We start from the raw sequence: 27,486 nt of genomic DNA, 5'->3' as shown, positions 1-27,486 counted from the left end.
AATGACCAGAGTATGCCCCTAAACTACATGGGCTCCATCCACCACCCTGTGTCTGAGATAATCATGATAAGTAAGAGATTGCTGCCTCTTTCTAAGAACCTTGTTTCCTGGACCCCTTAAATGCTTAATGTGTATATACCTAGCAATTGAACTTGCTAGAACTCAGTGTCAACATTCAAAGAGCAGCTGTCTTCAAATGTAGACATCATAAGACAGCTCTAATGCCTTAGTTCTTAGGCTACAGTTTCCTGGTTGAAGAAATGTTTCCAATTCTCACTCCCCCAACCAAATCACTCCTATTAGGACTCCTGACACCACAGGATGAGACCTCATAAGACTTCATCCCAAACCCCCCCACCCTCAGTAGACAGAGTAATAATTAAAACAGCCACCACTGCCCTAGCTGGTTTGGCTCAGTGGATACAGCGTCAGCCTGCGGACTGAAGGGTCCCAGGTTCGATTCCAGACAAGGGCACATGCCTGGGTTGCGGGCTCGATCCCCAGTAGGGGGCGTGCAGGAGGCAGCCAATCAGTGATTCTTTCTCATCATTGATGTTTCTATCTCTCTGTCCCTCTCCTTTCCTCTCTGAAATCAATAAAAATATATTTAAAAAAAATAAAACAGCCACCATTTACTTATCTCTACAAAGTGCTAAACACATCACTTCACTGAGTGCTGGTATAAATACATTATCAACCCTGTATTGTAGATGAGGAACCCGAGGCTTCCTTGCCCAAAGTCCCTTGGGCAGTTAAGTCCTGGGCCAGGATCAGCACCTGAACTTCTCTAGCTTCATGACCTGTGTTCATAAGAAACCAAGTCTAGCCCTGACCGGTTTGGCTCAGTGGATAAAGCATCGGCCTGTGGACTCAAGGGTCCCAGGTTCGATTCCGGTCAAGGGCATATACCTTGGTTGCGGGCACATCCCCACTAGGGGGTATGCAGGAGGCAGCTGATCGATGTTTCTCTCTCATTGATGTTTCTGGCTCTCTATCCCTCTCCCTTCCTCTCTGTAAAAAATCAATAATATACATATACATATACATATATATATATATATATATATATATATATATATATATATATATATATATAAAAGAAACCAAGTCTACAGCCACCAATACAGAAGAAAGCCTGAGAATCCACATGGGTCCAGCTGCACCCTCTGCTCAGCTGGGCCATGTACCATGGGTGTCCAGGCCCTGCTCTCTCCCTGCTATGAGGCCTATGAGGCCTCTCGGCTGGGCAATGAAGAGCTGGATCCATCCAGCTGACCTTTCATCAGGAATCCTTCTGGTAGTGGCTAAAACCTCTGCCCAGCACCTCATCAGCCAAAATGTACAATCCAGAAAGATGGAGTTGAGACATTCTGATAGCTGGAGGCCTCTGCTGTCAGCCACAAAGAATGCGCCTGAGACTTTCACAAAGATCCTCCCTCTTGAGAGCGATTTTTTTAGGCTTACTAAAAAGCAATAAAGTTGCCCTGGCTGGTTTGGCTCAGTGGATGGAGCATCAGCCTGTGGACTGAAGGGTCCTGGGTTCTATTCCAGTCAAGGGCACATGCCCAGGTTGCTGGCTCGATCCCCAGTAGGGGGCATGCAGGAGGCAGCCAATCAATGATTCTCTCACATCATTGATGTTTGTCTCTCTCTCCCTCTCCCTTCCTCTCTGAAATCAATAGAAATATATTAAAAAAGCAAGGAAGTCAAGAAGGCAACACCCAAGCTAGGTTGGCCGTACTTTCACCATACGTTTTTCAGACCTGGATTCACTCTTGGCTAGTTTCAGACCTTCAATTTAAAAAATATCTAGTTTGTGCTTGTCTACAAAGGAATGTAGCTGGGCACCTCCCACCAGCAACACAGAAAACTCCCACTGCCATCACCTGCTCTTTGAGATGAAGCCATATATAGACAGACAGAACCCAGAAGGTTTGCTCAGAGCCAAGTCAACACCCCAACTTCACAACACTGTTTAGACAGGTTCCCCAGAGAGGTGTCAATCAGTGAGAGGAAGGTGAAATGCCCATGGACTGGCATGACTAGGCTGTCCCCTCTCTACCCCATCCTATAGGACCCAAATCATTTGCACTTTGATGCTCTCACAGCCCTAACATCCAAGGATTCCCAAGAACCCTGAGTCTTACTACTAGGGGTGGAAAGTGAGAGGGAAGAGAACCAACAGCTCAGTCCTGATGTGGGAGAAATAACCTAAAAGGAGAAGAGTATGGATTGATTCTTAGTTCTGTTGTTGTTTGGCTGAATGACCTTGGGAAAGTCATATAACCTTTCTGAATCTGTTTCCTCATCTGTAAGGTGGAGATAAAAACACAAGGCTAATGTGAGGATAAACTGAAGGAATAGAAGGAAAAGTATTATTCGTGTTATAAGCTATCACAGGATCTGTCCCAACATCAAAAAAGACACATTTCCATGGTGTTCCACTTGACTAGGAGTGCAATGAGGGCAAGGATTGTTCTGTCTGTCTTCTTCATAGCTGTATACCCAGTGCCTAAAACAGTGACCAAAATGAAATAAATATTTGTAGAATCCATGCTTTCTGATGCATTTAGAATAAAACCCACAGTCCTCATTAGAGGTATGTTCTGGCTGCAGTCACCTTTGTTACCTCATCTCACACCACCCTCCCCACACTGCCCCAACTCCTTCTTTTCTTTTTAAGATATGTTTTTATTGATTTCAGAGAGAGAAAGAGAGAAATAGAAATATTAATGATGAGAAAGAATCATGGACCAGCTGCCTCCTGCATGCCCCCTGCTGGGGATGGAGCCCCAAACCAGGGCATGTGCTCTGACTAGGAATCCAACCATGACCTCCTATTCATAGGGTGATGCTCAACCACTGAACCACACTAGCTGGGTGACTCTGCCCCAACTTCTAGTTCTCTCCTCCCATGTTCCTCAGGACTCCTGCCTAGGATGCTCCTCTCCCAGGTTGGCTCCTGCTTACCCTCCAGGTCCCATTTCACTGTCACCATCTCAAAAAAGGCATCCATAATGGCTCTTGTCCAATCCGAATCAATTTCCCTACTCTACCCTCTTAAAGGGCTCTGCTCTTTTCCTTCATAATTTGGAACACTATATGCTTTGGATTTTGTTGCTTTTGCTGTTTAATGCCTCTCTTCCCCACTGGGCTGTAAGCTCCATGAGGATAGAAACTATTGTTTTGTTCACATCTCTCTTTAAAATATATATATATATATATATATATATATATATATTTTTATTGATTTCAAAGAGGAAGGGAGAGGGAGAAAGAGATAGAAATATCAGTGATGAGAGAGAACCATTGATCGGCTGCCTCCTGCATGCTCTCTTCTGGGGACTGAGTCCGCAACCCAGGCATGTGCCCTTGATGATGGAAATCGAACCTGGGACCCTTCAGTCAGCAGCCGACACTCTATCCACTGAGCCAAAATGGCTAGGGCATTGTTCACATCTCTTTATCTGGTACCTTGTTTATGTCACATACTGGATAATTGCTCAATAAATGATGAATGGATGGATGACCCCATCTTCTCTGTTAATCATGCTGGGATCAATTATTAAACAATGGTAAGAGGGCTTCTCCTTATCGAACTGTTGCTCTATCTCTCTTTTCCCCTCCATAATTCACTTCCTCCCCATTCATTCCAAATCCACCAAAAGGAATGCAGATTAAAAAAATAAGAGCCTCATGAAACAAACACCCCTGTGTAAACTCAAATGGCTGGCAGTTCCCACTTACGAGAACTCCTACTGCTCTGGCCTCTACTCCAATGACCCAGGAATTGCCAATCTGTAGAGCTAGAAACTTTCTCATCCTAATCTCTGTGGTAAAGTGACAGCCCTGGGGCATAATGGGACAGGCTAGCCTGGTGATAAAGTCTGTACTGCTCAGCTGTTTTTTCTAAGTGAAAAGCCCTTTCTCTTGCAGGGTTTCCATCCAAGGAGAGGCAGTGAGCAATGCAAAGCATTACAATCATTTTTCCTCCAGCTATTTCTAGGCACAAAAAACATCTAAGGACTCAAGGCCAGCTTGAGAAAACAATTGGGCCAGGAAATACTCAAACCAGTGCAGAGCCCCAAAAAAGTTAAAGTTGAGGGCGATGCCTTTATGGAGAGTTTCCTTTTTCCAGACAGACAGTTCCAAATGCAAAGTTTGGTAAGTATTATTTTCTGTGAGATCACTAATCCCATTAAGAGGGAACTCAATTAGAGCTTAGAAAAAAAATTACATGCATTTTTTCGGGTATAAGTGTCAAAATTTTTTTCAAGTCAACAACTTTATTACACACCTATTATATCCCAGAAACCCATCAACTCTTTCCTGTGTAATTAGTGCTGTGTTCTCACTTAGATCTTAGAATTTATCTCTTTCACAAAACATGGATTGCCGGTGTCTTCTGGCAGTCAAACTGAAGTGGTCAATCCTAAATGAGTACTTCAGTACATCTGCCATTTGGAGGCAAATTATTAATTGGCAGTTAATTTTGAAGGTTGGCATTGTTCACCAAGTTACGGTGGGTGCAAAATAGCTGCCTTTGTATAAAAGTGTTCTTAGGAGCCTTCTAAAACAAAAACAAAAAAACTTTCCACTATTTTTGTTCACAGAAACATGGAGCCAGACCCTAAAAATATGTATATGGTGTGAGGAATTTTGAGGAGTCAACTCAATTAGGTATAGCAATGTAAAAAGGGGAAGTCCAGAAATGGAAAATCACAGATATAGAGCTGTCACCAAGGAGTAAAAGAATATGGATTTTTCTCCTTTCCAGTAAGCAGCAGCAACCCAAGAAAGAACTAAAAAGGAGAGGCAGAGACAGGATAAAAATCATGCAAATATCCAAGGTCAAAGGTCACAAATAGATAGTTCTTGGGGCCAAATAGGCCTGCAGGTTTTTAAGTTGAATTAATTGCCCCATATAACTCTGGGTTTCAAAATTCTAGGAAAATGAAGTCCCAGGCCCTCATGCACACCTGGCCACAATCAAATGAAACTAAGTAGTGTCTGTCCTGTCCCCACCCAGGCTACTTCACTGGTTGTCACCTGCCCTATAATAATCCAGGACAACAGTTCCTCAGAGCTCCAGAAGAAAACCAGGAACACTCACATTCATTCCCTTCACAATGGCCTAGATGACAGGACCACTCATGGAGTCACCTGTCCTCACTATTCCTGAAAGGGGATTGAGGGTGGAGATGTACCTGCTCAGCTTCCAGCCTCTTTTGACCTGCATTCCCACATATGGCTTGAAAATCCCAGGTCAGAGTGGAGGATGTTATGTGGTCTCCAATTTCACTGAGTGGAAGCAGCAAATTTCCTGGGGGACCTAGGAGACATTCTTCCCAGGTACCCTATCCAAATGGTGGGGCTGGAAAGCTGAGAAAAGGCAATGTTAGAAACACCAGATATACTGGTCTGTAGGGCCCTGGAGAATGACCCCCTTCAGCTGCCAACACTTAAATTTGGTGCTAAGAATGAACAGCCAGCCGAAACCGGTTTGGCTCAGTGGATAGAGCGTCGGCCTGTGGACTGAAGGGTCCCGGGTTCGATTCCGGTCAAGGGCATGTACCTTGGTTGCGGGCACATCCCCAGTGGGAGGTGTGCAGGAGGCAGCTGATCGATGTTTCTCTCTCATCGATGTTTCTAGCTCTCTATCCCTCTCCCTTCCTCTCTGCAAAATATCAATAAAATATATTAAAAAAAAAAAAAAAAAAAAAAAAAGAATGAACAGCCATTTCCACTAAAGATCAGTAAAATTTCCATACACTGAAGACTGAGCCTAGAGATTTTGGGCTGGGCTGCAATTGCCTCTCCCTCCTTTTCTCAACTCTTGCTTCAAGCTACCTAATGAACAAGTGAACCAGCATTCCAAGAATGATTTCCAAAGTGTGCCCCAAAACAAAATCCCAGACACAGACCATGAGGTGTCAGCCCTGGTACCGTTATCAGCCAACCAAAAAGGGTGCTAACTTCACCAATTTCCTGGCAGTTACCACAAAAACATGGCTCCAAGTGTACAAAGTAGCCCCTTAATCAAGCAGCAGCTCGAGCAATCCAAGGGCAACCAATCATCTTTCCAGGCAATGGCCACCCCCCGCCCCATCATGATGTTCTCCACCAGCTCCTCTCCAGCTGTCTCAGATAACTACTTAATCTAAGTAAAAAGTAGCATGCTTGCAGCTTCTAGCCTAATCTTCTACCCATCCACTTGAGACCAGACTGAGCCACCTAAGCTTTTCCCATATAGAAATTCTAGATGCCATTGATGGGGATTACCTGTAAAGTCTGGTGTCCTGGGCCAGGAGATTCTTCCTTCTTGCCTAGATCTGTCTTCTCTTCCCAGCAACATATCCCAAGCCAGAACAGTTTCAGAAAAAGCTGGATCTCAAGGTGACTCTGCAGCTCTGAGGAGCTTATGAAACCACTCACCAAAAACCAAACACTCAGGACTCATCTGTAAGTTGATTTATAAGAGAGGTAGCCCTGAACACCTAGACACATACAGCATGTTGGAAATATCCTTTCCAAATCCAGGAAATGGGTCTATTGCAGTTAAACTATAAGCAGTAAACCAAAGGTCGTATTCACAGCTACGTATCACCCTAAATATCTGGTTCACTTCCATCATTCCATCCATTGTCTGTCTGCATCTCCAGAATGTAACTGCTATGAGGGCAAGAGCTACATTGGTTTTCTTTTTTAGTGTATTTCTAAGACTAAGGGTCTCAGTAAATGTCAGTTGAATGAGGGGTGGAGGGGATGGATACTAACATATCACAAGATGTGCACCACAGGTAACTTATATGGCTCTTCTATTAATCCTCAAACTTCCTTCTAAAACTATTGGGATGTTTTTTATGGAGATGGGGGTGCAATGGACACTCTCAACTGTATCCTGATCCTGCATTAGCATTTCATCAACAAACTGGACTGTGAAAAGCATGAAACGAGACACCACATTATATCCCATCTGAGTAAATTACCCATGGTTTATTTGAAATTCTAAGGAACAGGCACCTCAAAAGACATATCTCTCCTTAACCAGGCCTGGATCTTCTTATGATTGCCTTCTGCCATATAAATAGTAAGCCAGCTTGCATATTTTGCATTAATGTTTTCATGCAGGGCTGGTTCGAGTTTATTTTTGTTGCTTTCATTTTAAGACTGTGTTTATGCTTTTCTGTTAGACGTCCAGCCAGATGACAAGATGCAAAGTTTGTCCTTTTTTCAAAGATGCTCCAGACAGTTCCTGGAGGCAGCTGAAAAGATTAACAACTCAGAGATGCCACCACTGGCATTGGTAGTTTTCCAAATGTTTTTTGTGGAAGAAACAGATACATTAAACTAGTTCTGTGCCTCAGTTTCCACACTTTTTTTTTTTCTTTTTTGTGAGTGTGTATTTTTTATTACTCCTCACCAGAGGATATTTTCCTCATTGATTTTTAGGGAGAGTGGAAGAGAGAGGGAAAGACAGAGAAACACATCGACTGGTTGCCTCCTATATGAGCCCGGATCAGGGCCCAGGCCAGGGAGGAGCCTGCAACCAAGGTACATGCCCTTGACCAGAATCGAACCCGGGGCCCTTTGGTCCGCAGGCCAACACTCTATCCACTGAGCCAAATCGGCTAGGGCTCCACATTTCTTAACGATGGAGCCTCTCATCCTCAGAGCAGCAGCAGGCGTTTACCTCTTGCCTAACTTAGCACCCTGCCTTGTGGGTCACAAATCCCAGACTGTAACAGCCAGTTACTCAAGAAAGAACTACCAGTAAATGGGAAATGGCTCAGAAAAGGCTGTCTCTGAAAAAGCAGCAGCATTTTGAGGAGCAAAAATAGTAAGAGAATTTTAACTTGGAAAAACAAGGAAAGTTGAACCTAAGAATATTTCAAAGACCCCAAAACTGGTGATTTCTCTTCTTCCCAGCTTTTCAAATGACTTGCCTCTTCTAGAATCAACTACACACACATATTTACACTCTTTTTTTGTAATCCCACTAACCCTCCTCCCTGTAGGCCATGCTTGGTGGTGACAGCTTTGAACAATGACATCATCCCAGGTTTGCCTCTTTGGCAAGGTCACCAATATTGTTTGCAGTTAATTTCCTGTAAAGGCAGGAAACTAGCCCTGTGCCTTGAATCCTCCGCCTGTTCTGAGCCATCTTGTCAAGCCGAACCAAATATTTTTTGTTTTCCTTTTAAAAATACAAAACTTCCTTGAGCTTTTAACAAGCACCTTAATTACAGCTATAGAATTATATTTATGGATGACCGAATGCCTGCTGATTATTAGCAAGTTGAAAGACCTTGCCCATCCTTAGATGGTTCCTTCTCCTTCATCCCCTCCCCTTCATCCCCTCCCCGGGGCTCCTTTACCCCCTCCCTGAATGTCCAGGTTAATTACTAAATGTGACCTACCAAAACAAGCAGGCCTGGCCAGTCAGCACCCCTCCCTCAGGGCTCCCTGAAAGGGGCTTGTCCCTTCTCCCAAGTCGAGAACAGAAAATGTGCACTGGAGAGGGCTAATGATGCAGAAGATGTGACAGGTTTCCGGGGCCCCACTTTAAGTGTCCACACGGTTTAATTAAGCCTGGGCTAATTTAACCCTGACACAATCAAGGGGAGAAAAACTGCTCCTCCTCTCAGAGGCAGCAAGTGTTTGGATTTGCCAGTTGCAACAAAGGAAGATCTCTCAAAGCAGATTTCCAGGCGGACTCTTGATGTGTGTGCGGAGTACTTCTGATCTGTAGAATCCCAACTGGAGGTGCAGCTGATGCAGGCTGCTACTTTCCTTCCCATGCACTTTTCTGTATAAGATGGGTGTCAACCACCACAACCCTGGTGGCCCTCCCGCAGGATCCCGCCTGCTGCCAACAAAGAGCAGCTCCTAAAAATGGCTTCCCCACCCCCCCAACACTAGTCAGTTGTAACATTTTCCAAATTTGCTTACAGCCTGCTGTGTTAGGGGAGAGGCTGGGAGGCGGACATTCTCCTCATTCTTTTGCCTTATTAGGTTGTGGATTTGATTGCTTTTGGGGGGGAATAGCGGCTAAAATGAGGAATGGCATCAGGAAGTGACCTCGGGAAGAGGAGGAGCAGGAGGAAGGAAGGTGGAAGAGGCTGAAGCAGCAGGCATGAGAAGCACTGAGGAAGGAGGCCTGGAAGGAGCGTGGCTCTGCTAAACGATGGTCCCTCTTTCCAGGTCAGCAGCTGGGCACAGGATCCTACACACCTCAAGCCCCACATGATAGCATTTTGGAACAGTTATTTTTGGGATTATCAATGGGAAGGCCTTCCTGTTTCCACATCATTATCAATTAAGAGAAGGTGGCCTAGCTTGAGGCCTTAGGTTGTTTCTAACTTGAATCAGTAAGTTTTTGTTTGTTTGTTTGTTCTTACTTGGGGGAAGGGGAAAGAAGGGGAACAGGGAAAGAGCCCCTCGGCTGATCCCAAACTTAACAAACTGAGTTACTTGTGTAAGAGCCTTGCCAGCACTGCCTATGGCTCATGGAGACACAAAACTGTTCAGAGCTTACAACTCTGAAAAAGAAGTTACCTCCCAGGTAATGAGGCCCAGATGGACCCAGAGGCTGGGAACGGGGCTATGTTATGTCACTTGCAGCTCAAATGCCAGCTGCCACTTGACAGAGGCTGCTTCTTTGAAGTTTGCTGGATTTAGGGTTCAGAGCTCCCTGGGGGAGGACTTCAGAAAAGGAGGTATATAGTTAGGCTTTCCACTGAGCTGCATATTTCAACTCTTTTAAGGAGGAAGCTCAAGCAGCAGATCCCACCTGGACACAGGTTGGTAGGCTGCTGAAAACATTTTGAGAAGCTACATTTATTGAGCACTGACAATGTGCCAGGCACTGTGCAAGTGTTTCACACACACCATTTATCTCATTTAATCCCAGAATCATCCTGAGAGGTAGGATAATGGCCCTTTTCAAGAGACACTGAGGCTTACTTAAGTCCTGCCATGTGCCCAGGGCCAGTAGGTGTTGGACGAATATGGAGCCCAGGTCTGTTTTCCTCTAGTGCTCTGACCCCAGCCCTCTCCCCACACCATACCATTCACTACTTCCTTGTTCTGTCACCAGAAGCATCCTCCCACAGAAGCTTCCGCTCTCTCAACACCACCTCCCAGGTTACAGCTGCTTGGGCCAAGAGACAGCCTGAATCCCAGGGACATCTGAGCCGCCTCCTATCTCTGGTGGGTAGGCTGGGTGCTATCGACTAACCCACTGGCGAAGCAGGTGTGTCCTCCCAGCACCTGGGTTCATGCAAGAAAGTTATACTATGCAACAGCTCCCCAGAAACCTCTCCCAAAATGTGGGAAGAGCAATGTACCCCCGAATCACAACTAATGAGCCCCAGTTTCTCTCCTGGAAAAATGTCCACCTCCCTAACACCTTTACCTTTCAAGGGATGGAAAAAGGCAACTCTTGAGGATCGTCAGACAGACCCTGTCTGGAAGGAGCAATAAAATGCAATAGGAAACAGAAACAAGCTGTGATAATACCCTGCAGCCCTCTCCCTAACGCACAGGCAGGACTCCAGTGCCCAAGCTACAGAGACTGGTTCATTCCAGGAGACACCTGCCATTCTCTCCATCCACACCAAATCCTCCCACGGCAAACCTACTGGTCTCAGGCAGTTTAAGAGATAGAGGCTGGGTTCTCCTGGATGATTTTAGCCATTAAGTTACTTGCATGAGCTGAGCTATGTCATGGCTCTCAAGCATCATCTAGGAGAGAAAAAACAAACAAACCTGAAACCACATGAAGAAAAAAACCTGGGCCAGCACCCCAACTTTATCTCATAGCAGGGCTTGAGTGCAACTCAAGTATGTCAAGTTTGGGAATGCATATCAAGGGCATTGCAGTATTTGAGTCAAACATTTAGCCATGAGCATCTGAGTGAGTTTTTTTTTTGGTTGTTTTTTTTTTTTTTTTTTAAACACACTAGAGTATTTCCTGGGATAGTTCTTAAGTTCCGTAAGCCAGCTCTAAGGCATTTATTTAGAGAAAGAATAGCACCTGGAAGCTGAGCTTGGCAGGCAAGAATAAACTCTCAAGGCACAATACTTCTAGGCTACCTTCATTCCAAGGACAGCATGTTAGCTGTGGCACACCAAAACCAGACAGCCTGTTGGGAGTCAACCCCATTCATTTCCATGATCTCAATACAGAACTACCAGTCCCAGCTTTGGGTGAACCAGGGGGCAGTGGCAGCTTCACACACTGGAGGGGCCATAAGGCACAAAGCTTGGAGAGACCCTTGAACATAAGAAGGGAGTTTCTCTATTCCTCTTTTTCTGAAGCCTGTGCTTATTCTGAAAGCAAATGCCTTAAAAGTATCAGTCAGCCCGGCCGGCATGGATCAGTGGTTGAGCGTTGACCTATGAACCAGGAGGTCAGAGTTTGATAACTGGTTAGGGCACATGCCCAGGTTGTGGGCTCAGTCCCCAGTATGGGGCGTGCTGGAGGCAGCTGATCAGTGATTCTCTCTCATCATTGATGTTTCTGTCTCTCTCTCCCCCTCCCTTCCTCTCTGAAATCAATAAAAAATATAGACATATATTTTATTTTATTTTATTTTTTAACTATCAGTCAGAGCAGACTCCCACATAGGAAGGTGTCTGACCTGTTCACTATATTCGTGAAAGCAACAGGGCCTGTGAATGGATTCGGATTCAGAACCTAGGATCTTGCTATTCAGAGCACATAAGGCATGGCTAAGAAATACCCAACATAGTGACTCAAACGTGAAACTCCACAAAGACAATGCTCATCAGGGGAAGGAACTGGTAGGACTGCTCATAAGAGGCAGCTAAGGGAAACTATTCAGTTGCACACACAGGACCCCCTAATACTTGCCCCCAGAAACCTGTCTGAAGCTGGGGGAAAGGCCCACCCCTCCTGCACACTCACCTCCTTTATGAAAGTTTCCATGACTGACCCCACCTGCCCTTATTCACCCCTCTCCTCTCCCAGGACACGGCCAGAGAGCTGTGGGCTTGTCGATGTGCAGCTTAGTGTCCTCCTGAGGTCTCATGTGGCTTTGCTCTCTCCCCACCTACACTGTGAGCTCCTTGAGATCATGGGCCGGGTCTCCGGTTTCTCTCATACCCCCAAAGGCTCGGTGCAGAGCTTCCCTCTGCAGAGGGGCCCAGCGAGGGCTGTCGTCTGGCCCTGGCGGTCATGTTTCTATCTGAGTGCTGGACTCCAAAGCCCATGAAGCCCTAACTCATGTTACACAGATGCCGGTTGGCTATAAAATGGAGACCCATTTTGGTCAGTGGGCCCTAATTCTGCTCCCAAGTGACAACTGCTGAGGTCTTTCAAAAGACCTCCCAAGTTTTTACAGTGTGATAAAAAGAGACAGCTTCCCGCAAAGAAAGCCTTTTCTAAGTGCAGGAACAGCTTGGAGCAAGTTCAGCTCAGCATAAATGCATAAGCTACCCACCGTGGAAACTTACAGCTGTATCCCAAACGTGGGGTAGGACTATATAACTGGGCACATTTTCCATTTACCAAACACTTTCTTCCATAAAGGTGGAGTTTTATTTTTTTCTATTTAAAGAATAAGGATAAACATATACACACACTTTTCTCCCCTCCTATACAGCAACTTAAAAGATTTAACAAGTTCACATGGGTATGCTGCCAGGAGAATGGAAACCTCACCATCTTCTTTCCAGATGAAGCAGATGGGCTGGCCATGCCATTACAAAGACACCTTCATATTCATTCCCTCCTTTATATTGTGTCGACAAGGTTAATTTTTGCTGCCAAATCACATCAAGGGCAGGGCAGAGAGAATCCCAGCCCATGTTCACAATGGACTTTTATGATCCATGAGCTTCTTGCTAACTGCTGTGTGTACAGTCAGGAGTATCTATTGATAGACCCAAGCTCTTTCTGTTCCTCCCTCTCTGAGTAAAAGCCACATAACTAGTTTGACAAGGTGTGCATTCAAATGGGGAGCCATGGGCCAAATGAAATCTTCGAGTTCCTGGATTGGCTTTCAGTGGGGTCTGGAAAGCTAAACGCCTCAGAGTGAATCGGCCTGCATGCCTGTCTCCCAGACCAAAGAAAACAAGGGGGAAATACTGAGTAAATGGAAGAGGGATTTACAGAGAAAGGGAGGACCTAGGAGAAGAGCCAGTTTAAAAAATCAGGCTTCCTGCGTTCCCACTTCAAAGAAGGAAACACAACACTTTACCAGAGATGCTTTGTAAATCAAGCAGCCTCTTGATGGGACCGAAGGGGGCTGGAATTTGTTAATGGGGTAAAAGTTAAGCTCCCTGAGAGACACTACAAAGCTATATGAGTACACAGTGCCATAAAACTCCAGATTTAAAAGTTACCAAGGCTTTAATCAAACACAGGTGTCTCCTGCAGCAATAATCACAGAGATAATTGAAGCTTTTGTTTGGTTTAATGTTCTACAGTCCTGGGGTTCCCACTTTAGAAGTCAGTTCTGGTCTGGCCTGTCCAGGAGGCCTGAGAGGAAAGGGTTGCAATGACAGTTTTGGAAGCATGAGGTTCCGGGCCTAGAGGACGAAATTTGCATATTCTAGGCCTCAACACCAATTCTAACAAAGCTCTCAGAGATCTGGCTGTGCCCAGCCTTTCAACTTGCCCTGCCCTGAACCACTTTGGCCTTCTTTCTCTTCTCCATGCCTCCACACTCTAGTTCCCTCTGCTTGGAACAGCCTTAGTCCAGTGCTCCCTTGGCTCTCTCCTCCTCACTGGTGTAAAATAAAAGCATAGGCTTGAGAGGCAGACCTTCCAGGTTCAAATCCAGACACTGTCACTTGCGCAAGTGGCTTAAACTTCCATGGATTCATTTTTTTTGCACCTGTCCTGTAAAGGTAACAACATCTATCTCGCAGGATTACACAAGTCAGTCCATGTAAAGCACTGAGAATAGTGTCTAGTATGGAGTAATGTGCTAGCTATTATTTAATTCCTGGTACATAATCCTATCTGAAAATCCCATTTTATTCACATGCTTGCTCTGTCTCCCACCAGCCTGTGAATAAAGAACATATAAAAATGAAAAGAAAAAAAAGAGAACATATAGAAATGAGATGGAAGATGGTTTGCATTTGGTCATCAGGGTAGCCAGTGGCCAATCCTAAAGCAGAGAACAGCTCCCAAAGCCCCTCAACTGCCCACACTCTGACATAACTGAATCCAGAGTCTGAATGGCTACTTAGACGTCTCATGTTTAAACTATGCTTGGAATGTTTGATAGGAACATGCATTTATTTTTAGGCAAAAAAAATGCTCCTAAGCTAACCCTATGGCCCTGTAGCAGGCCGTATTTGGCAAGAACTGCCTTGTGGTTGTTTATTAAAGAAGCCCAGAACTTTCTCAAGTCCAAGGTAGCTGCTAAGAGAACTCAATGCACTGTGAGCGTCTATTTTTATGGTCAAAACTTGTTCCCTTTGAATCTCTGGAATGTTTCTGTGCAGCAGGTAAGAGCTGCTCACCTTCCCCAGCTTTGGCCCAATCACCCCAAAAAGGTTCACAGCTCTCTTCTGTGGGTTGTCCCTGAGTTGTGAGTTAATGAAAATTAAAAAGGAAAGGGAAAGTTTGTTTCTCAAAATGGCTAAGAAGGCCCTTCAAACTGGTCTAGGTATTCCCTTTTCAACCCCCAGTAGACACAGTATTGGGTGACTTCAGACCCGACATCTCTGAAAAAGACATCTTGATACAGACCATTCTGTTTTACAGAAAGTCAAATCCTACCAGACTTGGCAGCATAGCTCAAATGATCAAAAAAAAAAAACACCAAAAATACTGCCTCACAATCCTGGTGATGTTTGTTTACCGTCTGGATACCTTCCAGGACTGGTTAGCAGACAGCCTGTAAGAAGGGTTGATTCATCAGACTGCCCTTGAACAAGCTTGGCAAGCTGGCTGCTTCCAGACATTTTGAATTCTGAAACTGAGTTTATTTCATAGGCCAAAACTGGAAGATCATACAAACCTAATAACATTTTAAAATAACAAAACAACAACTGACTCTTCCAAATACAAGTCATGCCGGCAACAGGCAAAGAAGCACTTGGGCCCAAACCGGTTTGGCTCAGTGGATAGAGCGTCAGCCTGCAGACTGAAGGGTCCCAAGTTCGATTCCGGTCAAGGGCATGTACCTTGGTTGTGGACACATCCCCAGTAGGGGGTGTGCAGGAGGCAGCTGATCGATGTTTCTAACTCTCTATCCCTCTCCCTTCCTCTTTGTAAAAAAATCAATAAAATATATTTAAAAAAACACACACACACTTGGTAAAAGCATTTAATATTTTTACCAGACACTGAGTCTAATGCTCATTTCCTTAAAGAAGGGGGAATAAAAAGGGGGAAAATGATTTATTTACTGTCAGAGTTGGAGTAGGAAGGAAGTGGATTTTTAAAAAAATGTTATCATGGAATGAACTGTGCTGGGATTTGCTGGAAACTTGAGTTCTTTTTGTCAGTGTTTGTGAAAGCAGGCAAAAGATGCAGGCACATTTTGCCCTGCTATTGAGAAGTCACATAGCTGAGATTCCAACTCTAAATGCCTAGAGAAAAAACATACGTCCCAGCCACAAAACCAACAGCAGCTTTCACAGTGTACTCTACTTTTTCTTCTCCCTCTCTCATGTGCAAATACACACCCCTAGTCGATAAAACGGACTGGCCCAAGTCCTATGTCAGGGGACAGGGGTCCCTGGTCCCCCTACCCAGCATGGCCACCATGCATGAGAGTATTTTCCTGAGACCAGTTAGCAGCATCAAATTTCTGTCCAGTGAAACCAACATTCCACCATTAGAGATGCCTCCCTCTGGTTTGAAGGCACTCCTCCCCAAAACAGTAAGTAAGCAACTCAGTTTCTATGGTAATATCAACCAAATACCTCTCATTCATACACCCAGATTTAGACTGATAGAACACTAATGTGTGACTGTTCACACATTGGCATACTAAGGCCATGACTTCCAGCACTGCCCTTAGCGCTTGGTAAAGGAACGCCTGTCATTTCAACAATACAAGCTGAAGAAGCAACCTCCACAACCTAAGTTGTTGAATCACTTTCAAACTTCCTTCTGAGGTTTTTACTAACTTCAAAGTGGCCTTCTTCAGGCATCAAAATGAAGCATTATAGAAAGAAAGAAGGAAACAAGGAAAGAAGGAAGGAAAGAAGAAAAGAAAGGAAGAAAGGCAACTCTTTTACTTCCTTCCATGCTCCCATCTTGGATGGCTGCTAATTAAGACATTCTTTTTTTAAAATATATTTTTATTGATTTCAGAGAGATAGGAAGGGAGGAGGGGATAGGAATAGAAACATCAATGATGAGAATCATTGATTGGCTGCCTCCTGCACACCCCTTACTGATGATTAAGCCCACATCACAGGCATGTGCCCTGACTGAAAATCAAACCCTGACCTCCTGGTTCATAGGTCAACGTTCAACCACTGAACCACACCGGCCAGACTAATTAAGACATTCTTAAGAGCTGAATCAGATTCATTACTACACAGGAGGTAAGATAAGAAAAACTCTTTACCTTAGGCTTTTTGGAGATTAAAAAACCAAATGTTCCTTTTACACTTGGAGAACAATGATTAAGGAGTGCTGCCTGCCTTCCCATCCACCTGGACTGTGCCTTCTACCTACTCTCAACAGCTGTCAGGGATGGGGGAAAGATGAAAAGAAAAACCCACTAGAAAGCCAGTGACAAACATCACTCAGCCCCACACCTTTGGGGGGGAAACTTTAAATAACATAAAACAAACCACAGTGTCTTCTTTATTCCTACCCAAAGCTGTAGACACAAATGCTATTGTACTGCTAGTGCTCTAGCATCCCATTCAATCATTTCAACACCATCACCGATATTTCCCAAGATGACTTCACTGTTTTGCATAGTAACTGCCACTTCCAACTATTTCTGCACCATTTGGATAGTTCCACTGGAAGACAAAGAATCTATTCTGCTCTGATATTTGGAAGAAAAACATTTAAATAAGCCTTTCTTAACTCTGCAGGAGAGCACTGCTTTCCTTTCAGAATTCAGGATTCCAATACCCAGATGGGGTAGCAGTATAGTTGATGCATGGGAGCAGCCCAACTTTAAGTGTAAATGTGTAAGAAAGCTGGAGTCTTAAAAAGAAAAAGGTGCCCAGAGGCATGGCTAAGTGGTCGAGCTTCAACCTATGAACCAGGAGGTCATGATTCGATTCCCGGTCAGGGCACATGCCTGGGTGTGGGCTCCATCCCCAGTGTGGGATGTGCAGGAGGCAGCCGATCAATGATTCTCTCTCATCATTGATGTTTCTCTCTCTCTCTCCCTCTTCCTTCCTCTTTAAAAAAAGAAAATGGTGTGGGGGGCCCGAAACCGGTTTGGCTCAGTGGATAGAGTGTCGGCCTGCGGACTGAGGGGTCCTAGGTTCGATTCCGGTCAAGGGCATGTACCTTGGTTGCGGGCACGTCCCCAGTGGGAGGTGTGCAGGAGGCAACTGATTGATGTTTCTAGCTCTCTATCCCTCTCCCTTCCTCTCTGTAAAATATCAATAAAATATATATTTTAAAAAAGAAAAAAAAATGGTGTGTGGGGAGCAAGTGCTGAACCTGCAATTCTTAAATTCACCATGTGGCCCTGGTTTCCTAAAAAATAAAAAAATAAAAAATCCTAGGCCTGACTGGTTTGGCTCAGTGGATAGAGTGCCGGCCTGCAGACTAAAAGGTCCCAGGTTCGATTCCGGTCTAGGGCATGTACCTTGGTTGCAGGCACATCCCTGGTAGAAGGTGTGCAGGAAGCAGCTGATCAATGTTTCTCTCTCATAGATGTTTCTAACTCTCTTTCCCTCTCTGTTCCTCTCTGTAAAAAAAAAAAAAAAAAAAATCCTAACATTTGGAAGCAAAGATAAATCCCATGTCAGCCAGCTATTAGTGACATGTTCAAGTCTGGTAGGACACTGGGCAAGCAAAACGGGCTGTGTACTCCTGGGTATGTCACTCTGCCCTGAGTCCAGTGACATAAAGTTTTTTCCAAGGTGGCACGCACACTTGGTAGAGTTTAAGCTTATCCACATTCTATATTAAATCTTGAATCACAATGAGAAAGTTATTCCCTTTGATTCTCTTATAAACCTTCTGATTACTACAAAGAGGACGTCTCTGCTTGATAGCACCTCACCGATACCTGCCAATCTCTCTCTCTTTCTCTCTATTTTAAATAAGTTTACTATTTTTTTATTTGTTGTTAATCCTCACCAGGATATTTTTTCCACTGAATTTTGGAGAGAGTGTAAGAGCGGGAGGAAGAAGGAAAGACACAGAAAGAAACATGGATGTGAGAGAGACATTGATTGGTTGCCTCCTATGCAGTGGGATTGAACCTGCAACCCAGGTACCTCCCCAACTGGGAATCTAAACCTGACACCCTTCAGTGTACAGCCACACCAGCCAGGGCACTGCCAATCTCTCTCTCTCTAAATTGATTTCAGAAAGAAAGAAAGAGAGAGATAGACACATCAATGATGAGAGAGCATCATTGATTCATTGATCCGCTGCCTGCTACACACCCCACAATGGAGATCAAGCCTGCAACCTGGGCATGTGCCCTGACCAGGAATCAAACCATGACCACTGAGCCTTGTCAGCTGGGCCTGCCAATCTCTTTTTAACAAAGGGAGCAGGCCTCTGGCCCAGAGCCTTCAGCAGGAATAATACCTAGCTAGAATTTAGCAACATTGTTGTTTTCAGCCTGTTTATTTTTGCCATTTTCTATTTATGGCCAGAGAAGCTGGGTTTTCCATTTACCACACTCACAACTTTCCCTTTTAAAACAAGTTTAAGAAGACAAATTGACTTAAAGCTATAAAGTATGTAAAAGTGGGTATGGAAAAATCGCAAATGACTGGTTTAGGAAAAGCGCAGGTGGGGGTGGGAGGGACAACTGCTCTGGCTGAGCAACCACTGCTCCTTCTGAAAACAGGATGGTTCCTCACATCTGTGGGCATGAGGACTCATCCTAGGAAGGCAGGAGCCAATACAGAAACAAGTGGCAAATAGCAAATCCCAAGGAAGCTCAATCCACTCACTTTTAGATAACACTTCAATAAATTACATTTAAGAAAAAGGCCGGAGTAACTGCTTCCCTGACTAAAGAGAAAGCAAGCAAGTTACACAAACCAGCTTTTTAAAGACTTTCCACGGACATTCCAAGTAAAGGCATCTGTTGTTTATGAGGGAAAGGAGATGATGGGGCAGGACATAAAAGAACAACACAACCTAAACGCACACCACCCGGGCAAATGTCTCAGGGATTTTTATAATCCCAGAGACCACTACTTGGATAGAACTTCCCAAACACTGGTGTCAGCACTCCTGCCAGTTAAATGTATGCAAAGATTCCACTTTCTGGAGGAGGCAGGGTCCTTCTCCTCCCAGCCAGTTGGTTAATTTCTCCTCCCAATCAGATAACTCTTTAAACAGAGGTTGGAATTTTAAATTTTTTGTTTCTCTTGATTCACTGAACCTTACACTACTTGATACCTGGGATACCGACTAAAACGTAACTCATAAACCTTCTTCAAGAAAAGCAAGTGTTACTTGTGCCACTTTCAGACACTTTGCAAATTCTGGTGCCTAAAATGCCAATACTGTAATACTAACTTTCCTTATATGTGTGCTTTAATTTTTCCTGGAGACTCAAACCACCCATGATATAAAGACTTCTTTCAAACCCCATGGATGAAGGGATTTGTATCTATCCAAGTAGAAACTTCCGCCTACTTTCTTAGTAGGTCAGTGTTTCAGTTACCACTGCCATTGAATTACCAAATTGCTATCACTTGCCTCCTATTTCCATGAAAAAGAAAGAGGGGAAAGGCTTAAGGTAACAGGAGTGCTTTTGTTATTCTGTAAAATAAATACATAAATAAAGGCAGCGGAAGAGACTGAAGGTGATAATGAGAGCATGGACATCACTAAGTGAAAGCAATAAGGATAAAGCTAGGGGATCTAGAATATACTAATATCAGGGAAGAGATAAATATGTTGACAGGTTAGCTATTCAGAAAACTTCAAAGTTAGATATTCGCTAATTATTTTTGCTCTCCCACACCCACAAATAAAACAGCAAGAGAATTTTTTTTTTTTTTAGGACAATCCTTAGCCCTAGCTGGTTTGGATCAGTGGATAGAGCGTTGGCCTGCGGACTGAAGGGTTCCGGGTTCAATTCTGGTCAAGGGCATGTACCTCGGTTGCCAGCTTGATCCCTGGCCCTAGTCAGAGCAAATGTGGGAGGCAACCAATTGATGTGTCTCTCTCACATCGATGCTTCTCTGTCTCTACCCTTCCACCTTCCACTGTCTCTAAAAATCAATGGAAAAATATCCTCAGATGAGGATTACTAAAAAATAAAAAATATATACCGTAAAAAGAACAATCCTTAGATCTGGTCAAAGGCTTGTATAAGTTGCAGCACACTATAAATCAGTATTACAGCAAAAGCCTAGTGTTCACAGTCTCAAATTCCTTGAGCCTTCCCAAATCAATTCTTTTTTTTGCTCCATTCTCTTTGCAGTCATCTGCTAAATAACATTGCCAGATAACTTACACCACTCATTCAGTTAACTCTGAAAATGGGCAGTGTCTGGCCAAAGTCTGCCATGACTGTAGTATATGTTTAAATGGCAGAAACTCCCCACCCGAGGCTTAAGAATGTAAGCCAGACTTGTCTCTGCTGTCCTGACATCTGATTAAGAGGACATTTTGAGTGTGCAATCCTACATTTTAACTGACCTTCCTGACTGCATCTCAGGAGTTTAGCAGCAGCAGCAGCAGCACCTGGGTATTAAAACACCACCCTGATTTCCTGAGTTGTTTTCCTCCAAAACTTTCACCAAACTTTCCCCAAACTTTCCCCACACAGCAGCTCACTCGAGGCCAGGCAATCAGCTGCCATTAAATGAAACCATTTGCACCAGTTTCCAACTGAAAAGTGAGTCAGCTCCCTGCTGTAAAGTAGTCTCCTTATTGGTCTCTGAAGCTGGAACCAGGGAGGGTGTTTCAAAAGGCAGAGGGCAATCCTGGGTCCACATCCTGAACTACTGGAGATTAGATGAAGCAGCGGGCACCACTCCACACCACCAACCAGATTTCAGCTCTCAACTGAATGAGTATGAGCGGCTACAAGGGATGCTGACCTCCCAGGCCATCTTCCCACACCTCACCACTTCTGCAGTCATCATAAAAGCCTCGTTCTAAAACACATCATGGGAGAGGGAAAATATATAGTGCTAGCAGCTGAATAGCTTCCCCTACCCCTCTCCCTGAAGGCAGAGTATACCTGTCCCCCACCCCCGCCCCAGTCTTATTTCTAAATGGCAACAGAGTTTGGTGGTGGTGGTGGTTGTGTGTTTTGTTTTTTTGTAAGTATGTTATTCAATTTGGAAAACTGCAAAGGACATGTTAGTCTTAGCCAGATCCTTAGAGGCAAGCAATTAGAGTAATGGAACAAAATAACAGATAGCTACCCTCCATCATCAACCTAAAAAAAAAACCACACAAAACACCTTCTTGGGCCCTAGCTGGTTTGGCTCAGGAGAGAGCGTCACCCTGCTGACTGAAGGGTTCCTGGTTCTATTCTGGTCAAGAGCACATGCCCAGGTTGTGGGCTCAATCCTCAGTAGGTGTTGTGCAGGAGGCAGCCAATCAATGATTCTCATCATTGATGTTTCTATCTCTCTCTCCCTCACCCTTTCTCTCTGAAATCAATTTCTTGGAGAAAAACAAAACACAATCAGAACTTTCAAATAATTAACTCACATCTGATACAGCCTGAGCCAAAGGTCAGGATCTAAACCAAGGCCCCGTAAACAGTGATGTTTCGGTGAACATGCAAGCTTAGCAAAGGCGGCATTTCCTCTTGCTGTGATAAGTTCTGGAGCAGCTGTCACGAGACCTCACCTATCCAGGAGAATAGGTGGTGACCAGGCTACCCAAGCTCCTTTCAGAAACTGGAAGAGGGAACTGTAGCCCAGAACTATAATTGTTGGAGAACTTACTCAAAAATCAGACCTGTCCTTCCCCAGAACTCCAGGGTCTTCTTGTGTCATAACTGTTGCATAACCTACTTATCAGGAAATGCCTTGATTACAGAGGTCCCTAGAAGTCAGAGCAAAGGTAAAAACTTTAGGTAAAAATAAGAACCACAGGAGCCACAAACACCCTGTGACTTGAGCCAATCCTTGTTTAAGTCCTAGAAGAATTCAATTCCACATGATTTAAGGGCCTACGGATGTCCTGGACACAGCTTTTTAGAGTGAGTATGCACAAGACATTTACAGAACTGCCATTCTCCCTGTGACTAGTGGCTCAGCCTTGAAGAGGCAAGAAGGCAATCTGTCATTCACTAAAGCAACACTGCAACATAGAAAAATCCAACTATCCTGTTTGGGTGTGTGGGGGTGGAGTAGGGGAAGGGTCCTCTTAGAAAGAGAACAGCAGCCGAAACCGGTTTGGCTCAGTGGATAGAGCGTCGGCCTGCGGACTGAAGGGTCCCAGGTTCGATTCCGGTCAAGGGCATGTACCTTGGTTGCGGGCACATCCCCAGTGGGAGGTGTGCAGGAGGCAGCTGATCGATGTTTCTCTCTCATCGATGTTTCTAGCTCTCTATCCCTCTCCCTTCCTCTCTCTGTAAAATATCAATAAAATATATTTAAAAAAAAAAAAAGAAAGAGAACAGCACAAACTTGTGTACATATTCCTTTCCATTACTCTTTCCTCTTTTCATAAAGGATCCCTACCCCATAATAGGAAAGTGCACAGCAATGAAGTAAATTTTCCCCCAAAGAACAGCTATGTGTAGATATTTGCTGTAGTAGGTATAAAGCAGGACGTACTGGAACCTGGCCCTTACTGAGAATCTAAAGCACTTGTATTACAACACACTGAGCCACCCTTTCCTTCAACCTTGCCTGGTCACTGAGGATGGAAGGAGGGAAAATGACACACAGCAGCAAGGCCTTGGGGTTCTGGTGAACCCAGAGTTGGATGGTGCCCCAGCCTCACCCCGTGTGAAGGAAGCCTATAACCACAAAGGAGCATACACTCTACCTCCCAGAAGAGAGGGAACTGAGCTAGCAAAAGGAGTCACTTAGGGAGCAGTGGAAGAAGGGAGGGAGAAGGAAGGTTTCCCTTTACTGCCACCTGAAAAAGGGTCAGGAGCTCAAGCACCTTAGCAAGAGAAGACAGATCCCAGACATTCTCCAAAACAACCCCATGGCACTTTGTTCCCCTCCCAACTTTCCAGGTCTCTTGGCAACTCTTAACCTTTTCCAAGCCGGCACTGCCTCAGGTAATAAATAATTGTTCCAACTGCAGAATAGATCTCCTGTTCCCCTCAAAAAGCATTTCTAAGTCAGATTATCTCAACCTGCCCACCCTGAGGCAGGTGGGGCAACAGGTAAGGATGCCACCCCCATCACTGAGGAGGAAATTCAAGCAGAGGTTGGTAATTTACCCAAGGTTATGCTAGGCCCCACCCCAGGGAGGGCTTGGAACAGCTGCTCCCTTCACCCTTTCCCCTCCAGACGGGGCTGCCTGCACAGAGCCCCAAAGCGCGCGCACGCACACACCACCACCACCACCACCACCACCACCACCACCACCCCCACCACCACCACCACCACCACCACCCCCCCAAGAGGCTTCTAGTCACCATCTTTCCTCAGCTCAAATCGGAGTCTGCTCCCAAAGCCCCAGCACCACACAGGTCCATCTTTGTAGGACTGGAGGAGAGAACTGCACTGAGAGATCAGGGTCTTACCCAAGACCACAGAATTGTTCAGTAACAAACCTGGGAAGAAAATGCAGACCTCCAGAACGCATTCAATGCTTCCAACTCCAAGGACTTCCCACCCTCCTCCGCACGCCGGCCTGCTCACACACAGTGCTCTCAGCACACGCTCAAACCCTCTCTCGTACCAGCTCCGACACACCACCTTCTCTGGACCTTCCACTTCTTTTATCTCCCTCTCGCTCTGTGAGTGCCCCGTAAATTGCGTCCACACCCCAAAGTGCCCCCTAAACACAGACCCTGCTTTAGGAGCTCTTCGTGCCCCCCTCCCCCCAACACAACTCTTCCTACTTTCCAACCTTCACAGCACACACTTCCAACCCGGAGCTGCACCGTCAGAGCCCCACCAAACGCCTTCCCGGTCTCTCCAGCACAGGACTGCCTTCCTAGTGAGCCCTTCCTTTTCCTCACTAAGCACCCCCCCCCCACGCCCCGTATTGGCCTTCCCGCAGCTCCTTCCCGCTCCCGCCGCTCTCACCTCTCCCAGACCCGCAGGCTCCTCCGGCTTCGCTGCACCTTCCACCAGTTCTCAGAAAATCCTCCCCAAAATAATGCCAAATGCTCTCTATCCCCTGCAGCCTCTCCCACCCGCAGCCATTCCTTATGTCTATCTCCCCCTTTTTCCCTTCAAAAGGGGGCACCCGAATAAACCTCACCCCTTCAGGAACTTCTTGTTCACAGGTCCCTGCCCAGACCTCCCTCACACCCGCCCCATCCCCGCACCCCAGCCCACGTCTCCACACCCACTCCTTAGCCCCTCTCCTTCCCACGTCCCAATCTTGGTCCTCCCACTACTCTTGCTCTTCAATCCCTTCCTCACTATCCCACTCCATCACAGCCTTCCGGAACCTTCGTTCCCTTCAGCACCCCCACCCTGCTGCTCCCCACAACCCCAACCCCCTTCCAACCTTTCTTTACTCCAAATAACCCCTCCGCCCTCCAGCTCCTCTTCAGACTCCCTCAACCCCAGTCCTGTCCTGACCCGCAAATTCGACTCCCCCGTTTCTCTTAGTACCCAGCCCTTCCATGTCGCCTCAGACCCCAATTCCATTTGAGATTCTCCAATCACCTCCTCGGTTTCCCCAATTCCCCGCCCAACCTTTCAATTACTTCATCGGGCTCCCCGAGTCCTTTTCCTTAGACTTCCACAGTCCCAAATAACTGGGCCGCCAATTATTTTTTGAGTCCCAATTCTTGCTCAAGTTCTGCAATTCTTTTTCAGGACTCCAAACCCACCCCCAGATCTGCCAATTCCTTCTCAGGAACCCCAATTCCCATCACAGACCCTCCAACCCCCTTCGCGGCCCCCAGCCTCCCTGAGAAGCCCCCCTCCAGCCGGTCTGGCCCGCAGGCCGCGCACCTTGCGCTGCTGCTTCTCCCAGGCCGGGTCCAACAGCAGGTCCCGGTCCCAGTCGTCTTCCTGGGCCATGTAGTCGCCCATGCTACCCCCGCCGCCGGCGCCGTTGCCCCCGCTGCTGGGGCCGTACTGGTACGACTGGTTCGCCGCGTGGTAGTCCACCATTCCGCCGCCTCTCGCTCGCCCACCAGCCGGTCTGCTCCCGCCTCAGCTCCCGCCCCTCTGCCCGAGCTGCTGCTGCCGCCGCTGCCGCTGCCGCTGCCGCCGCCGCCGCTTCAGCTGCTTCAGCCCGCCCTCGGCCCGCGCCTGCGCACTGCCCGCCACGCCTGCGCACCGCGCCGCCGCCGCCGCCCTCCCGCGCGCGCGCCTGCAGCCCTGGAAAGCACTTGGACACTCCGTCCTCGGGAAGCTCGGCGCCTGCGCAGAGTCCACTTTCCCCGCCGCCCCTACGGCTCCTGTAGGAGCCGCGCCCCTTCTCCCGCAGGAGCGCGCGCGGTCTCGCCGTGTGGGCGCGGCCAGTCAGGAATGATTCACCAGGCGAGTCTCGTCCTCAGGCCTTAACCTGCTCAGGCGGGGAATGAAGTCCCGCTCGGCAACACAAATTCAGCAAGTATTTATTAAACGCCTACTGTGTGCCAGACCATGTTTTACGCATCGGCAGGTAACAAGATAGACAAAAATCCTTGCCTTCATGGAGCTACTTTCTAGTGAAGGGAGTCAACAAACAAAATTTTAAGATGTATATAGTATATTCGAAGGTGAAACGTGTTATTGAGAAAAATCAAACATGAGCTTAAATGTGAAGTAGTAAGGGTAGCCTTCGTGGAGGAGGACGTCCGAACAAAAATCAGAAGGATTCATGAAATGGAGAGTGGAGTTAGGTTAGGTAAAGTGGAATAGACACTGGCTGACTGGGAAGGTAGAGAACTTTTTGGACTTTCATTCAACAAACATTAACTGAACTCCTATATTGCCAAGCCCCGTTCTTGGGGGCGGGGTGCTGGGCATGATAAGTGTGGCTAGTTCTCAAGTGGCTAACATGGTGGACAAGAATAAATAAGTTAATGCATACAGATAAGCGACCTTGTCACATTAATAGGCATCTCAAATCCTATATAATAAAGAGATAATATGCAAATTGACCATCATGGCCTCGCACAAGATGGCCGCCCCATGTGGTCACAAGATGGCTGCCACAAGATGGCCTGCAGGAGAGGACAGTCGGGGGCAACCAGGCCTGCAGGGGAGGGCAGTCAGGGGCGACCAGGCCAGCAGGAGAGGGCAGTTAGGTGTCAATCAGGCTGGCAGGGGAGTGTGGTTAGGGGGCAATCAGGCAGGCAGGCAGGCAGGCAGGTGAGTGGTTGGGAGCCAGCAGTCCCAGATTGTGAGAGGGATTTCCCAGATTGGAGAGGGTGCAGGCTGGGCTGAGGTACAACCTCCCCCACCCCCTGTGCATGAATTTCATGCACCGGGCCTCTAGTTTAAATATATAGAGCTGAGCCCTAACCAGTTTGGCTCAGTGGATAGAGCATCGGCCTGCAGACTGAAAGGTCCCAGGTTCGATCCCGGTCAAGGGCATGTACCTTGGTTGCGGTCACATCCCCAGTAGGAGGTGTGTAGGAGGCAGCTGATCGATGTTTCTCTCTCATCGATGTTTCTAACTCTCTGTCCCTCTCCCTTTCTCTCTGTAAAAAAATCAATAAAATATATTAAATAAATAAATAAATAAATATATAGAGCTGAGCTCCTGCCCGGGCTGGTTTGGCTCAGTGAATAGAGTGTGGTCCTTCAGACTGAATAGTCCTGGTTGGATTCTGGTCAAGGGCACCCGCCCAGGTTGCAGGCTTGATCCCCAGTAGGGGTTGTGCAGAAGGCAGCCGATCAATGATTCTCACTCATCATGGATGTTTCTATCTCTCTCTACCTCCCCCTGACTCTCTGAAATCAATAAAAAATATATTTTAAAAAGTAAATAAATAAATGACATCCCACATTAAAAAAATAATAATAGGGGACCCTTCTCCCCCTCCCTATGAGGGAGTCTGTACTTGTTCTTCAATAAATCTCCACCTTTGCTATACCAAAAAACAAACAAACAAACAAAAATAATAATAAAAAATAAAGCTGAGCTCCTGATCTTCCTCCCAAAATCTGATCACCTCACAGTCTTCCCCGTCTTGTGAATGAATCCCCCATCCTTGCAGCTGCACAGGCAACAAACCTTGCAATCATCCTTGATTCCTCTTTGTCTTCACACCCCAT

General features: G+C 46.1%; 1 protein-coding gene across 8 annotated transcripts in view; it reads right to left on the bottom strand.

Moving 5' to 3' along the window:
• The window catches only part of ACTN4 (actinin alpha 4), a 76,942-nt gene extending 51,403 nt beyond the window's left edge, over positions 1-25,539 (bottom strand). For 6 of the 8 annotated variants that reach the window (XM_080643437.1, XM_080643435.1, XM_080643438.1 and 3 more), the window contains exon 1: positions 25,228-25,539. In XM_080643437.1, the coding sequence (XP_080499563.1) occupies positions 25,228-25,389 (162 nt within the window). In that variant the 5' untranslated portion in view covers positions 25,390-25,539. The remainder of the gene's footprint in view (positions 1-25,227) is intronic. The other 2 variants (XM_080643436.1, XM_080643444.1) reach the window with 2 other exon arrangements.
• Positions 25,540-27,486: the final 1,947 nt, after the last annotated feature.

The sequence above is a fragment of the Plecotus auritus genome (genome assembly GCF_963455305.1).
Source record: "Plecotus auritus genome assembly, chromosome: 10".
Classification (NCBI taxonomy): Eukaryota; Metazoa; Chordata; class Mammalia; order Chiroptera; family Vespertilionidae; genus Plecotus; species Plecotus auritus.
Note: the sequence above shows the minus strand (reverse complement) of the source record. Positions and strands in the feature narration are given on the sequence as shown.